Source organism: Siniperca chuatsi, linkage group LG2 (assembly GCF_020085105.1).
Source record: "Siniperca chuatsi isolate FFG_IHB_CAS linkage group LG2, ASM2008510v1, whole genome shotgun sequence".
Classification (NCBI taxonomy): Eukaryota; Metazoa; Chordata; class Actinopteri; order Centrarchiformes; family Sinipercidae; genus Siniperca; species Siniperca chuatsi.
In genome coordinates this window covers 29,603,403-29,619,224 of record NC_058043.1, presented here as the reverse complement: position 1 = coordinate 29,619,224, position 15,822 = coordinate 29,603,403, and the positions used below count along the sequence as shown (strand labels likewise).

Below are 15,822 nucleotides of genomic sequence, written 5' to 3'. Positions count from 1 at the left end.
GGTTAAGCACAGGACTGTTTAGTTAATGATGTACATGTACTGTTGTGTGTTTCTGAGGTTTTGTTGTTGCGACGTGTTTATCGGTTAGGTTAATTTGGTAGCCACATGCTAAATTGTCTGTGTGGAGCATAACATAACTAACATCAGTCTTGGCATAACTAACTCCTTTTAACTTGGCACTGTTACCTTAAACAGACCACACATATACACCTCTAATTTGACTTAAGTACAACCACACAAATGGCGCAGAGTAACTTTAAAGCTCCTGCTTCACATGTTCCTTTTGGCGCACCCAGACGTGTGTGTGTGTGTGTGTGCGCGCACACGCACACCCCTTTGTTCTGTAGTCTAGTGTATCTAGAGTTAGTCTTAAGTTATGTGTTTTTTGCTTTATCTTTAATAAATGCTTGTGTATAATTATGCTGGCTTTAATGTCTCACAAGAGTGAATAATTTTACCTCTTCTATGCTGAACTCAACCTACTAGCTATTAATGGTCATTTTGGTTATAGTTATCAATTCAATTATTAATCTATCCATCCATCCATCCATCTTCTTCCGCTTATCCGGGGCCGGGTCGCGGGGGCAGCAGTCTAAGCAGGGACTCCCAGACTTCCTTCGCCCCAGACACTTCCTCCAGCTCCTCCGGGGGGATCCCGAGGCGTTCCCAGGCCAGCCGAGAGACATAGTCCCTCCAGCGTGTCCTGGGTCTTCCCCGGGGCCGCCTCCCGGTGGGACATGCCCAGAACACCTCCCGAGGGAGGCATCCGGATCAGATGCCCTAGCCACCTCAGCTGGCTCCTCTCGACGTGGAGGAGCAGCGGCTCTACTCGAGCTCCCCGTGTGACTGAGCTCCTCACCCTATCTCTACGGGAGCGCCCAGCCACTCGGCGGAGGAAGCCCATTTCGGCCGCTTGTATCCGCGATCTTGTCCTTTCGGTCACTACCCAAAGCTCATGACCATAGGTGAGGGCAGGAGCGTGATTGACCGATAAATCGAGAGCTTTGTCTTTCGACTCAGCTCCTTCTTTACCACAACGGTCCGATACAGCGCCCGCATCACTGCAGGCGCTGCACCGATCCGCCTGTCAATCTCACGCTCCATCCGTCCCTCACTCGTGAACAAGACCCCGAGATACTTAAACTCCTCCACTTGGGGCAAGGACTCCCCACCCACGCGAAGAGAGCAAACCACCTTTTTCCGGTCAAGAACCATGGCCTCAGATTTGGAAGAGCTGATTCTCATCCCAGCTGCTTCACACTCGGCTGCAAACCGTCCCAGTGCATGCTGCAGGTCCTGGTTTGAAGAAGCCATCAGAACGACATCATCTGCAAACAGCAGAGATGAGATCCTGTGGTTCCCAAACCGGACACCCTCCGGCCCCTGACTGCGCCTCAAGGCCAGTTACGTCGCCCGGATTGGCGCTACCGGGGCCCCACCCTGGAGCCAGGCCTGGGGTGGGTGCCCGACGGCGAGCGCCTGGTGGCCGGGCCTTTCCCCACGGGGCCCGGCCGGGTACAGCCCGAAGGAGCGACGTGGGGCCGTCCTCCCGTGGACCCACCACCCGCAGGAGGATCCGTAAGGGGCCGGTGCAGAGAGATCTGGGCGGCAGTCGAAGGCAGGGGCTTCGGCGACCAGATCTCCGGACACAGAAACTGGCTCTAGGGACATGGAATGTCACTTCGCTGGGGGGGAAGGAGCCTGAGCTTGTGCGGGAGGTTGAGCGTTACCGGCTAGATATAGTCGGCCTCGCCTCCACGCACAGCCTGGGCTCTGGAACCCGTCTCCTCAATTATTAATCTGAGTACCAAATTGATAGTTTAGTGTATTTTATGAGAATCAATCATTTCTCTTCTTTAAGAAGAGTGGTGCCCTCGAGGACTTTATTATATTATTTATGATTATCTTTGATCTTCAAATTTAATTGATTGCACCTACACAGTTTGACACTTTACCCATTGTGAATCCCAGCACCCTTTTATAGGAATAGATGACTCTCTACCACATCTGCTGATTAAAGGGTATGCTCACACTAAAGATCTTCAATCATTAGTTGATTAACATTTTAATATAATACATGCAATACATTGATATTTCACTTGCCCAAGTCCTTTTTTTTAATTTATGGCTATGTTGTCACAAATTCCTAATGTATTATGCCAGGTTCTATTTAAGTCATTCCAAATTAATGGATTAAGGACCCGTGTGAGCGTGGTTTCCATCGGAACGCAGCCGTCGAGGCTTTTGTCATACGGAAGTGGGCGTGGTTTTATCTGAAGTAGGTTGGGAAAACAAAACGCATATTGAAAAGTGACCTACCTTCGTATTTTGAGCTCAAACTGTACAGTATTGTTGTGAGTGTCCTTCACTCTGGGTACAGTGAATCGAAGTCCAGCCCATAACTAGAAAATGACCCACAGAAAATGTATACAATTAATCCAAGGAACATGACAAAAGAATCATAAATGAAAGATGTCTTGTATTTGATTTAGTTTAGTTGTTTTTTTTGTTTTGTTTTTTAAACCACACACTCAATACTTCTACATTCCCTCCACAGCTTTGAGGAGATCTAAAAATGACCTCTGTCCCTCATTTAACATGTTTAAGTCTAACTGATTCTATTGGTGGTAATGAAAAGTAGACATACAGTTTTTGTGTGTGCCAGAAAGAAACATTTTTCTCACTGTGAAAAGATAGTAAATAGTCAGAGCCTGGACTGTTGTTCTTGTCTTAGATATTCCCCTGATTTTTGAAAACATGAAAAGTATGATTTATGTTTTAATAAGTCAATGTAAAACCTTATGAGTTTGTGTATGAATTATGCTGAGCAAGAACATTTTGACAACTAAAGTGTACAGGGACACAAAACTGAAAGGCCAAAGACAACATGTGGGCTTTGTTGGCTCTTACACTGGTACCAGACTTCATGGGGTTTCCCAGATCACACACAAGATAGCGGGTCTGGTTTTCTGTCTCATAGCTGCACGTCAGCTGAGTCAAGCTCTGGAGAGGAAACATCAAATACTGTCAACTCTTTGACTCCAATATTAAGATCACTCAATAACTTAACACACAACCTATAATATTTGAGACATCTTAATACGTTTTGGTGGACAGACAGCTTTTATGACAAGGATTATGCCACAAAATGATTCATGTATTTTTTTTAATTTTTATTTTTTTAAATTTGGCTTTGAAAACAATACCTGAACTGCGAAAGGAAACACTTGCATTGAAACAACTGTATTGGAAAAAATCGTATTGGCACTGAAAAAGCTCCACTGAAAAACACAGGCATTAAAAATTATTTAATTTTATTTTAATATTTTTTCTATTCTGATGTGTTTTTTCAATGACCATCTTCTGATTTTTTTTTTTATTTTTTTTTTTATGCTGTGATAGTGATTTTCAGTTTTTTTTCAGTTTTCCATTTCCATAGTAGGTTTGCTGAGAAGCGCAATGGATTTCTGCTCAAAATGTTCCAATGACCTTATAAAATTTGAAGTAGTTTCACTGTACAGGGAGTCACCTCAACCATAGCAACAGAGTAGGCTACAAGAACTAGGATTATGGCGGAGCATGTGGCAGTAAAACCTGAGAAGCATCCAAGAAAAGTTTCTGATGCTCCAGATATAAAAAGAAACTGTGTTCAGAGGAAGGATTACAGTTAAAAAAAACAACAAATCGACGGCGAGGACAAACACGGATAACCATTGTGTTGCTTTTCCTAGGAGAGTGCTGAAAGAAGAGAAGGGACTGAGGGCAGACACGGATATCGTGTTACTGCTCCTTGACAGGTTGGTATTTGTGAAATACTTCAATTAATAGCCCTGGCTTTTATTTGCTTCAATCACTCAACCTGCCTATATTTGGGACAGTTGTCTGTTTGGGACAGGCCTTTAATTCCTTTCACACATATCAAATTGTTTTTTTTGTTTTTTTAAACTAGTATGAATATTGCTTGTATAAAAATTAGGCTATCGAATAAACATGGAAAGTATGAATCATTCATTTGATCTAGCGCAGAGAGACTCATCTAGGCTAACCTCATGGAGAGAGACGAACAAAGTTAGTAGACTGTGAGCAATGGTCTTCACATGACAATATTCACAACCTGGATTCATTTTTATGACAAACCGTTGGATCGGTGGACTCTGCTTTTAATTGAAGTTTTACGGTATGTAACTATTACATTTACTCTACCTAAATAATGGAATATTGTCTTGGAACTGTGGAAATGTCTCTGTATTTTTCTAACTACTTATGAACACGAACCTGGAGCAAGCTCACCTGTAGGCATACTTCATAAGCACGTGTCGACAGAGTTTGCATAATCACTCTCACTGCCAGAAGGGGGAAACAAAAGTTCCGCATTGCAGGTTTTAAGGTTAGTGCTTGTTCCAGGGGCCTCTGCAAGACTAGCATAATGTCAGTAAAAAGGTAACTTTAACCGAGCCCAGTTCTCTGTGAAAACGGCTGGTTCAGGAAAAGTCTCCTTAATATGCAGATTATGTGTAAATCACATCAAAACCCTCCTCTACATGCTAAAATGGTGAGAGAAAGTTGAAAATAAAAACCACTGTCAATGAAAAAAACTTACAGCGTGAAAAAATCTGTCACTAAAAAAATGTGACATGAAGAAAAAAGTCAGAAGACCATCAGAATGCAAAAAATATCAAAATAAAATTAAAGTTTTTAATGTCTGTGTTTATTTTTCAGTGGAACTTTTTCAGTGCCAAAACAACTTTTTTCCAATACAAGTGCTTCACTGCCAATGTTTCCGTTTTCAGCCACTGTCACAGTGTCACAAGACACTGTTCTGGCTACACATACGTTTTGCACATCAATTGCTCATGTGGGTTTTGCACATCAGTTGCTCTACAGCACTGCATTCAAGTGCTATTTTGTTGGAAATCAAACAAAAATCAAATGATAAATATGCTGTACATTGTTATGAAAGCCAGAGATTGTTATTTGTACTTGTACTTATTTGTAGTTGTTTAATAATAATAATACTTCAGTAATAAAGAAATATAAAGTATTACCGGTATTCATTCGCACCTCAAAAAGCCCTAGCTAAATGTATAGTTACAGTGACAGTTGACTGCCTCACCAGATTGTTGCGTGCTATCCCACTGTAGTCGGCCTCTGGGGGAAGCACAACATAGAGCTCGGTCTCATACGCCCCTCCCTCTCCCTCGTTCCTGGCATTGAAGGTCAGGCTCAAGGAGTTTTCATCACCCAGGTAAACCACTGTTCTGTCACTGGGAGAGGAGAACCACAACAGCAACAAGGTTGTTGACAGCTATTATAAGGGCCTTTAATACAGACTGGGTTTCTGTTTGCCAATTGTACATACTGTAGCTAAAAGATAAATGCAGAACCCATAATGGAGTCTGAAATGTTTATCAAGTTTAATATTATAAAAATAGACAAATTTTCACCATTATTAAATCAGTTTTTACTACTTGGATGTATGTAACATTGAGAAATAATTTTATAGATGAATAAATTGAATCTTGAGCCAGACTGACATATTTGCTTGGACTAAGCTAGCTAATTAAAGCAGAGATCGAACAAAAATATCAAAGAGTTAACTTTACCATCCTTACTATTACATAATAATATTACTTTACATTTGTCATGTGTAGTAGTCATAACAAGTAGTAATAATCAGCGAGGCAAGGACTCCTTTTAACTGGCTTCATTGTTTGCCATGCTAACACACGCTGCACACAGCTTCAACTCTTTTTTTTTAAACACCACCACCCACTCTCCTTCCATACTCTCAATGTCTGTTTTACCAAAAGCCATTCTTAGGTATACTATGCCTATGAATGGTCTATGTTAATTAAAACTGTGGGGTTAGGGTTAGAATATGCAAAGCTTTGATGGGGGGGTAAAACTGTCAATAACTATCAAGGTTCATCACCTGAAGGACAAAACACTTGTTTTTTGCTAGTCACCATTAATAGCTTAAGCCCATGGCATTTTACACTGCATAAATTAGTCTAGCGGCTTGCAGACTTTTCCTCTACTCATAGCTTAACAAATTATATATTATTTATACTTTTTCTTACTCACCTTTGGTTTAAGTCACTGCATCTCCTGACAGAACACTACAATTGAATTGTACTCACTTGTCAACTCGAGTAACGTTTACTTCACCTATCTCTCTTCTACTCTGCACCCCCCGGCGGCCCATCCGCCCCCCCAAAGCAGTCAACCTTGGGGAAACACTGCGTTGCTGTCATTCTCTTGTGCTAAGATGCTGTTTAATGTTAATGTTGGATTATTAATTCTTATTTCATGGGCTATTTGGGATTTTTGGGGTAATGCAATATTACAAAAATAACCGCAGCATTCAAATACTGATTTGGATGTAGATTATCTTGGCAACGGCAGAAGCTTTGTAGCTTCTTAGCATTCGGGTCAGCCCTATAAAACTGTGGTCCACACCCACAGTCCATTCAAAGCACAAGCCTGTAGCATCCCTCAGTAGCACCTGCATCGGCTCCATCACTGTAGCAAAGTTCGGCAGGAACTTAGTGTACCATGAGATTAGTCCTAGGAAGAACCATAGTGACACCTGGGTCCTGTGGGGCTGGGGCATCATGGATGGCTGTGATGTGATCTGTGTCAGGCAGATTACCTTCTTTGCAAATGACATGGTACAAGAATCTGAGGCTTGATTGTCTGAATGAACATTTTTGTGTGTTCAGTGTCAGGCCTGCATCAGTCAGGCGCTGCAGGACAGCACGCAGGCTCCTGTCATGCTCCTCCTCAGAAGGTCCGGCAACAATCACATCATCGAGATAATTGCATACTCCAGGTAGATCTTTCAACACTGTTTCCATCATTTTTTGGAACGCGGATGGAGTGGAGGCCAAGCCATAAGACTATATAATAAAGGCAGTCAGATCACGACTGTCTTCATGTTATGGTAGTTGCTGGTACACTGAGGCCAAGTCTATGTTGGAAAACACTGAATACCCTTGAGCTCACTCAAAAGCTTCTCCATGTGGGGCAGCGGATGACTGTCAGCAATGATGGCCTTGTTAGGCTTACGAAGATCCACACAGTAAAGGTTTACCTCCCTTCCTTGTCATAACCACGAATGGGGAAATCCAAGGTGAGGCGTCAATCTGTTCGATTATGCCTTCCTTCAGCAGCATGTCAGGTTCATCAGAGACTGCTTGTCGTACAGCAAAGGGGAGTTGCCTCAACCTTTGTTGCACTTGTACAGCGTCTTCATGTACCTTTTACTTTGTGCATGAATCCTGCAACGCAAGCCAAGTGAACTGGGCTCAGTCTTTGTTTCCATCACAGGTGCGGTAGGTGAAGCCTGGTTGCTCATTAAGTTAAGTCAGAACACCAGTGTGGACACTCGGCGTCTCAGCAGAGAAAGAGAGAAGAAAGGAAGGTTCAGCTCGTGCTTATAAAATAAATCACAAATATTGCATAAATCTTGCATTTCTGTACATTTTTCCTATTGTTTTCTTAACATGTTATCAACCTGACTAAACTCTACTAAGTGCTCATATTACTTTTACTCAAAACAAAACTGGACTGTAACTTGTAAACAAAGCAAAGCGGATTGAAAATAAAAGAGGAAAAGAGTGAGTTGTCCTGTGCATCTGTTTGTTAGTATACCGTAGACATTTTTCACTGAAAACAACTGCCTGCTGCAGGTGAGTTGTCATGTGCATCTGTTTTCAAGTTTGGACAGGAGCTGAACAAAACCTTGTATAACTTGTCCTGAACTTTGGAATAGTATCGGCCTTGTTATGTCTTCTTACCACATGTGTTGCGTTTTGCTTTAGTTGCTGGGCATTCGGTTGTGTGAGCCAGATGTGTCGCTGATCCGCATCTGTAGCAGGGTCAGTCTATTTGTAGTGGCATCTGTTATATCGTCACTGATGCGGCTTCTGCTGTGCGACCGTGTGCACAGCAGCACCACCAGTCAGCACACTGGAAAATTGTAGGGCATGCTCCACCTGACATGCAAGTGTAATTGCAGAATCTAAAGTCAGGGATGGTTCCAGTAAAAGTCTCTCTCGCACCTTTATTACCTTATTGTTAGCTATGCTAACACATGCCGCACACAGCTTCAACTCTTTTTTAACACCACCCACTCTCCTCTGCTCTCAATGTCTGTTTTACCAAAAGTCATTCTTAGCTATACTATGCCACCTAGTGGCAGACACAACAACATTTTATTTTTTTGGCTTGACTATGTCACTCGCACCTAGCACCATCTTACATTGTTAAACCTGCACAGATTTTTTGGCCATGTATATACACCTTTTATAAAGTTGTTTTAGCTAACAGTTGATATTTATACATCCAGCAGACATGAAGAAACATTAACATTCATTTGAAGTCGTGTTTCTGTCCACCTGACAAATGTAAGTATAATATTCACTCTGTTCTTAGCCCAGTTTTGGTCTCCAGCAACTCCTGAGGGAAATATCTGATTTTTTAGCTACTAAATGTTCCACTATGTTCACCAGCTAGTTGCTAACTGTCTGCTGTTTGGTACTGAGAAGGTAGTGTACCGTAGACATTTTTCACTGAAAACAACTGCCTGCTGCAGGTGAGTTGTCATGTGCATCTGTTTTCAAGTTTGGACAGGAGCTGAACAAAACCTTGTATAACGTGTCCTGCATTTTGGAATAATATCAACCTTGTTGTGTCTTCTTATTGACAATAATAAACCAACAAGATAACTTTTTGTTTTTTTATATCTATGATGTTAGTGCATCTGCTGGTATCCTGATTATTAATTTGCATGTAAACCCCAAGAATCTGTTGTACACATTTCCTATAGATTTTTTTTTGTGAATCCCCAACCTTAAAGTTCAAACTGCGCCTACGGTTTTGCCCTAAAATAACGTTACATGGTATCAACAGACTGGGCACAGTTGTAAAAGGTGAGGCACTTGTGGTTGCAATAAGCCAAATTTCATTTGGTCATAACTATTTTTGGTAAACGCTTGCCAATTCAGAGCTATAGCTTTAGCCTATTTATTATTATTTATTATTATTAAGATGGAAAATACAAATAATATAGTAAAAATAAGATAAAGATGAGAATAGAATACATATAATGCATCTTCACATGAAAATAGACATAGAATGAGCATTAAAAACATGGATAGAATGCCATAATTAATGTAAAATAAAGAATAAAATGCACTTGATGATAATAGTAAAAATGAGGAATGCATAACAGAATGGAAAATAAAACCCACTGAATAATAATAAAAAATAAAGTAAAAAATGCATAAAATCAAGTAAAATACAGCATTTTAAAAGAGGTGCAGAACAAAAATGCAAAAAGAGTTTCATGCCTGTATCAGGAAAGTCATAGCTTGTTAAAAGCTAAAGTGAAGAGATAAGTTTTTAGCTTTCTTTTAAAAAATATTTAGCGAGCTGGCTTCCCTGATATCTATAGGCCGTGTGTTCCATAGCTTTTGGATGTATGAAAACTTTTTATGCAGGTAAGTTGAATTTCAAACAGATGCTGCATTAATGGCTAGGTCTGTAGGCATCAGCAGCTAATACTAATAGCAAACCTATATAAATAAAAACTATTCCTATTACTAGTGCATTCTAAAATTCTCAAACTGCAGTGAAGAAAATAAAGCACATTATGTAATACACATGTAAACCAAGGTTAATCCCACCACCAAAATCCAAAACACTAACTTGGAAATTACTATTACCATCAGATCAGATCAGCCATAACATTATGACCACCTGCCTAATATTGTGTAGGTCCCCTTTTTACCGCCAAAACAACCCTGACCCGTCGAGGCATGGACTCCACTAGACCTCAGAAGGTGTGCTGTGGTATCTGGCACCAAGACGTTAGCAGCAGATCCTTTAAGTCCTGTAAATTGAGAGGTGGGGCCTCCATGGATTGGACTTGTTTGTCCAGCACATCCCACAGATGCTTGACTGCATTGAGATCTGGGGAATTTGGAGGCCAAGTCAACACCTTGAACTCGTTGCTGTGTTCCTAAAACCATTCCTGAACCATCTTTGCTTTGTGGCAGGGCACATTATCCTGCTGAAAGAGGCCAATGCCATCAGGGAATATCGTTTCCATGAAAGGGTGTACATGGTCTGCAACAATGCTTAGGTAGGTGGTACGTGTCAAAGTAACATCCACATGAATGGCAGCACCCAAGGTTTCCCAGCAGAACATTGCCCAAAGCATCACACTGCCTCCGCCGGCTTGCCTTCTTCCCATAATGCATCCTGGTGCCATGTGTTCCCCAGGTAAGCGACACACATGCACCCGACCATCAACGTAATGTAAAAAAAAAAAAACGTGATTCATCAGACCAGGCCACCTTCTTCCATTGCTTTGTGGGCCAGTTCTGATGCTCACGTGCCCATTGTTGGTGCTTTCGGCAGTGGACAGGGGTCAGCATGGGCACCCTAACTGGGCTGCGGCTATGTAGACCCATACACAACAAACTGCGATGCACTGTATGTTCTGACACCTTTTCTATCAGAACCAGCATTAACTTTTTCAGCAATTTGAGCTACAGTAGCTCGTCTGTTGGATCGGACCACACTGGCCAACCTTCGCTCCCCAAGTGCATCAATGAGCCTTGGCCACTTGAAGTTAACAGATTGATAGCCAGACCCACGATTTTATTGTCAAATAATGAGAGACGTTTGCTGCTATTATCAAGGAGCCATCAGACAGTTTGCATGATCTTGGGCCAGGGTGCAATTAAAACTGCTGGACCACATTAATAAATGTGAATATGTGTTGTAGCCTATATGTGCATAAAATACAAAATACAAAATAGGCCTAGTGAATAAAAATGTCTGTCCTGCATAATCTGCATAGCCTTTTTCAAGTTTTCAAGTATAATTATCCAGCACCTCAAGCTTTATATCAGATATATTCTTATTATTGTAATATATAATAATATTCATTCATTTATAATTTTCAACTGTCTGTAATTTGTTTCCAGTCATGGAGTCTTTAGCAGTCTGCAGTGGAATCAGTCCCACGTTCGTTTCTAGCCTTTTCATACTGTCAGTAAGCCATTTCAAGTCTATCACATTGCTAAACCAGCATATAAACTGTCACAGAAGCAGTCATAAATTAATTCTGGCTGTTATGAAGAGTATAATAGGCTACTCCGTAACAATCTAAATTACTTGTTGTTGTGATTATTGTGGAGCATCTGTAATGCACAGTTCAAAGCGTTCATGTCTCTTATTTTCTGCAAGTGTTTTAACTAATTGGCTAAACACTTATTCTCAGGTAAATGGCTTTAATAAGAATTTTCAGGGTGGCCTAAGACTTTGGCAGAATAGCATACATCTGCACCGATACTAAAGGTTAAAAAGAGGTCGACTAACAGAATCTCCCCATGGTTAAACAATAACAGTGTTAATGAGATTAAGAGAATCTGTCCAGTTGAAACAAAATCGAGGAAAACTAGGCTCACAGGTCACCGTAATATATACAAAGAAGTCATGACTATCTATAACAAAGCAATACGTCTGGCAAGAAAGGATTCTTTTTCCAAGATTATTAAGGAGAATGTTGGAAACTCTAGAATATTATTCTCCAATACTATTCTCCAGCTACTCAACACTGCCCCCACCCTACCACAGTTCTCTGCATCAAATTGTGAAGAACTTCCATTGTTTTTCAATAACAAAATAACTTAAATTAGGGCCAGTATTGCTGCTGATCGAATATGAATGTAAACACAGATGACCTCAGCAAATCCTGGTAAAAACATGTAACCATGAGAAAATTCATCCGTATTACATTAACTGAGCTTTGCAAGACTGTCACTGAGTGTAACTCCTCCACCTCATGTATTGACCCTGCACCTACAGCATTTTTTTAAGCGGGTGTTCGATAGTGTTTCAAATCATGTCCTGAAGATTATAAATATATCTTTTCAAACAGACATCTTCTGCCCTCAAACAGCTATTGTAAAACCCTTACTGAAGAAACCCAAACTAGACGATAATGCACTGAGCAGCTATAGGCCGATATCCAACCTACCATTCATTAATAAGATACTTGAAAAAATAGCTTCAGTGCAAATAAACTTTCTTAAAGAAAATAACATCCTGGAAGAATTTACAGCAGGCTTTAGAACATACCACAGCACTGAAACTGCTCTTACTAAAATAATCAGTGACCTCAGACAAAATTCTAATGAAAATAAGGTCTCAATTCTTGTCCTGTCCAGCGAATCAATCATCTTGAAAAGTTGCTTGATCTTTTTGACTGTGTTAAACTGGTTCAAAACATACATCAAAATGATTAAGTTTTATGTCAGTCTTGTAGATCATGTGTCTGAGAAACATGACATCTGTTTTGGGGTTACACAAGGGAGCTTCCTTGGTCCGTTATTATTGTCACTTGGTGACATGATTAGAGAGCACAATGTATGTATCCATAGTTACGCTGATGACACGCAACTGTACATCTCTGCTGAACCAAATGATGCTGCAGCTATAAACTCCATTACTATCTGTCTTTTGGCAATAAATAAATGGACGAGCGATCATTTCTTAAAGTTAAATGAGGACAAAACTGAAATCCTACTAGTTGGCCCTAAAACAAAAAGAGAAATGCTGTTTAATAATCTGGGGAAACTGCCTCCCTGGATTAAATCTGAGGTTACAAGTCTTGATGTTATCCTAGATTCAGATCTAAGCTCAGATCTAAGCCCACATTAAAAAGGTGACGAAAAAATGTTTCCACCCCTACTTTTTAACATATAAATAATATGTACAGCAAAACATGCACCCCAAAATAAATATTTTTTTAATATTTGTTGCATTAGTGATATTTAAATATTGCTGTTACAGTTGGAACCAGAACCAGACAACGCTGCACATGCGTTGGTGCGTTTACTTGCATGTGTGCACCTGCATCTGATTTAGAGACAATGGCGAAGCAAATTAAGTTGTTTGACTGTGGGGTGAAAAGTTCAACTAACTCGTCAACATCGCAAACGAATGCTGGTATTTTGTATTCCAGGAAATGAGGGTGGACACGTTAACTGATAACACTAAAGATTCAAATTGTGTAAAGTATCAGATAAAACATAAACTTCGGTTCCGTTACTGTAATATAGCTTTAAAATATTCCTTTATGTCACATTGTAATTATTAAGCTGACACATTGTATCTTAATTACTCAGAATATAAGGTGACTAAAAATGGCAACCATATTTTCTGTTTTGGCAAACCAAAAGCTGATGCCTGGTTGCCAGCCTGGCAACTACTTTTAAAAGTTAGTGTTGAGCCCTGGGTAATATCACCTGTGTACCTAATTCTGTCTGAGTTCCTAATCTCTTAACAAAAAGAGGTCTGTTTAGGTTTTCACAAGCGCCATTATTAGTGATAATGTGCCCCCTGCTCGTCAATTAAATTAAAACGCAAAGAAAAAGTTCATGTAGTTTTTCCAACGACAGATATTCATTACAATGGTCTGTATCTTAAATTTATGTTTTTAATGATAGAAAACTAAAGGGAGTTAATGAAGGGTATTAAAGCTATAATTTACACTAATGTGTTTGTTTACTAAAAATGGCAGTAGTGGAGCAAAATGAGGCAATTTTATCTTAATGAAAATAATTTCATAAAACTGCAATGCAAATATTTTATATTTATAGGCTACACAAAAAAGGAAAAAAAGGACAAAGAAATAAGAGGATCCTTAGCATGTTAAATAGTGGTAGGCAACCCCTAAGCTTACAGAAATGGTTTAACCTTAGTGCTCAGCAGCCAATGGGAACTTAAGATAATCACCCATTCAAAACTCGCCAAGTGGCCAAATGGCTCAGAATTATGTGAAATTGATGTCTGAGATCACACGTTGTCAACGTCACGTCAGTGCACACACGATTAGAAGTACTAAGCAAAAAATATAATACACTATAATACAGGTCAGAAAATAAATTAAGTACCAAGTGGGTATAAGTATAAAATAAGTGTGAAGTACAAAGTGTGCTTACTGGTTGATGTTAATTATATGGTATAAAGTAATAGTGCATGAACTATCAAGTTAAGTGTAGCTATTAAGATTATAATGAGACGGAGGATATTGCACAGCAGTAATAGAGGTATGAATAAATATCAATATCAATAAATAGGGAATTTTAAACTGAAAAGACTATATTGCACAGGAGAATTAACACAGAATATTGCATAATTATTATTAAGTATTGCAGAGATGTAATGATCAATGTCCAGTTTAATGACTTGAAGGGTCATATAGACTAACACTTAGAGGGAGGAGTTAAAGAGTTTGATGGCCACAGGCAGGAATGACTTCCTGTGGCACTCTGTGGTGCATTTTGGGGGGATGAGTCTTTCACTGAAGGTACTCCTTTGTTTGACCAGCACGTCATGGAGTGGGTGGGAGACACTGTCCAAGATGGCATGTAGTTTGGCCAGCATCCTTCTCACTGGACAGAGAGTCCAGCTCCACCCCCACAATGTCACTGGCCTTACAGATCAGTTTGTTGAGCCTGTTGCCGCAGCATGCAACAGCATACAGGATAGCACTGGCCACCACAGGCTCTGGCCCTTCCTGTAAAGACCTTGAGTGTTCTTAGTCCAGTCCAGTTTACTGTCCATGTGTACTCCCAGGTACTTGTAATCCTCTACAATGTCCACACTGACCCCCTGGATGGAAACCAGGGTCACTGGTGCCTTGGCCCTTCGTAGATCTACCACCAGCTCTTTGACTTTGTCACATTGAACTGCAGATGGTTCTGCTTACACCATGAGACAAAGTTACCCACCACAGCCCTATACTCAGTCTCATCACCACCGCTGATACATCCCACCACAGCAGAGTCTTCAGAAAACTTATGAAGGTGGCAGGAATCTGTGTGGTAGCTGAAGTCTGTGGTGTAGATGGTGAAAAGGAAGGGAGAGAAGACAGTCCCCTTGCAGACCACGCTGTCTGACACACAGACCTGTCAGTCAGGTAGTCAACAATCCAGGACACGAGAAGGGCATCCACCTGCATCGCTGCCAGCTTCTCACCCAACAGTGCTGGCTGGATGGTGTTGAAAGCACTGGAGAAGTCAAAAAACATGATCCTCACCGTGCTTGACGGCTTGTCCAGGTGGGTGTAGATGCAGTTCAGCAGGAAGATGATGGCGTCCTCAACTCCCACCTGGGGCTGGTAGGCGAACTGAAGGGGGTCCAGGAGGGGTGACCATGGGCCGCAGCTGTTCCAGCACTAGTCTCTCCAGGCTCTTCATTATGTGGGAGGTCAGTGCCACCGGTCTGTAGTCCTTGGAGCTACTGGGACGCAGTGTCTTTGGCACAGGAACGAGGCAAGATGTCTTCCACAGAACAGGGACCCTTTGAAGACGCAGGTTCAGGTTTAAGACATGGTGAAGGACTCCACATAGCTGGGCCACAGGTTTTTAGCACCCCGGGGCAAACGCCACCAGGGCTTGCAGCCTTGTTTGAGTGGAGTTTCATCAGCTGTCCTCTCACCTGGTCAGAAGTCAGGCACACAGTAGAGGTTACAGCCGGGGGAGGGGAGGAGTCGTCATTCTGGAGAGGGCCGTTGGCCTGAGAGCCAGTTAAGGGGGGAGTAGGACTCTCCCAGGATGATGGAGGAGGGGGGAGCAGTGGACTCAGAGGAGTCTGGGGGCAGACAGCAGCTGAGTTAGAGGGGGGATGAGCAGGAGCTGGTGTGTTGAATCTGTTAAAGAACAGATTAAGTTCGTTGGCCCTATCCCAGCTGCCTTCAACTCCTCTGCTGCCAGTCGGTCTGAAGCCAGTGATGCTCTTCAT

The 15,822-nt window shown here is 41.3% G+C and overlaps 1 protein-coding gene across 6 annotated transcripts in view; it reads right to left on the bottom strand.

Moving 5' to 3' along the window:
- Nucleotides 1–15,822, bottom strand: part of LOC122888504 (integrin alpha-5-like) — a 113,240-nt gene that overhangs the window by 21,884 nt on the left and 75,534 nt on the right. For all 6 annotated transcript variants that reach the window (XM_044223073.1, XM_044223081.1, XM_044223037.1 and 3 more), the window contains 3 exons: nucleotides 5,114–5,264; nucleotides 2,911–3,003; nucleotides 2,320–2,402 (listed from right to left, as the gene is read on the bottom strand). In XM_044223073.1, coding sequence (XP_044079008.1) covers nucleotides 2,320–2,402; nucleotides 2,911–3,003; nucleotides 5,114–5,264 — 327 coding nt within the window. The remainder of the gene's footprint in view (nucleotides 1–2,319; nucleotides 2,403–2,910; nucleotides 3,004–5,113; nucleotides 5,265–15,822) is intronic.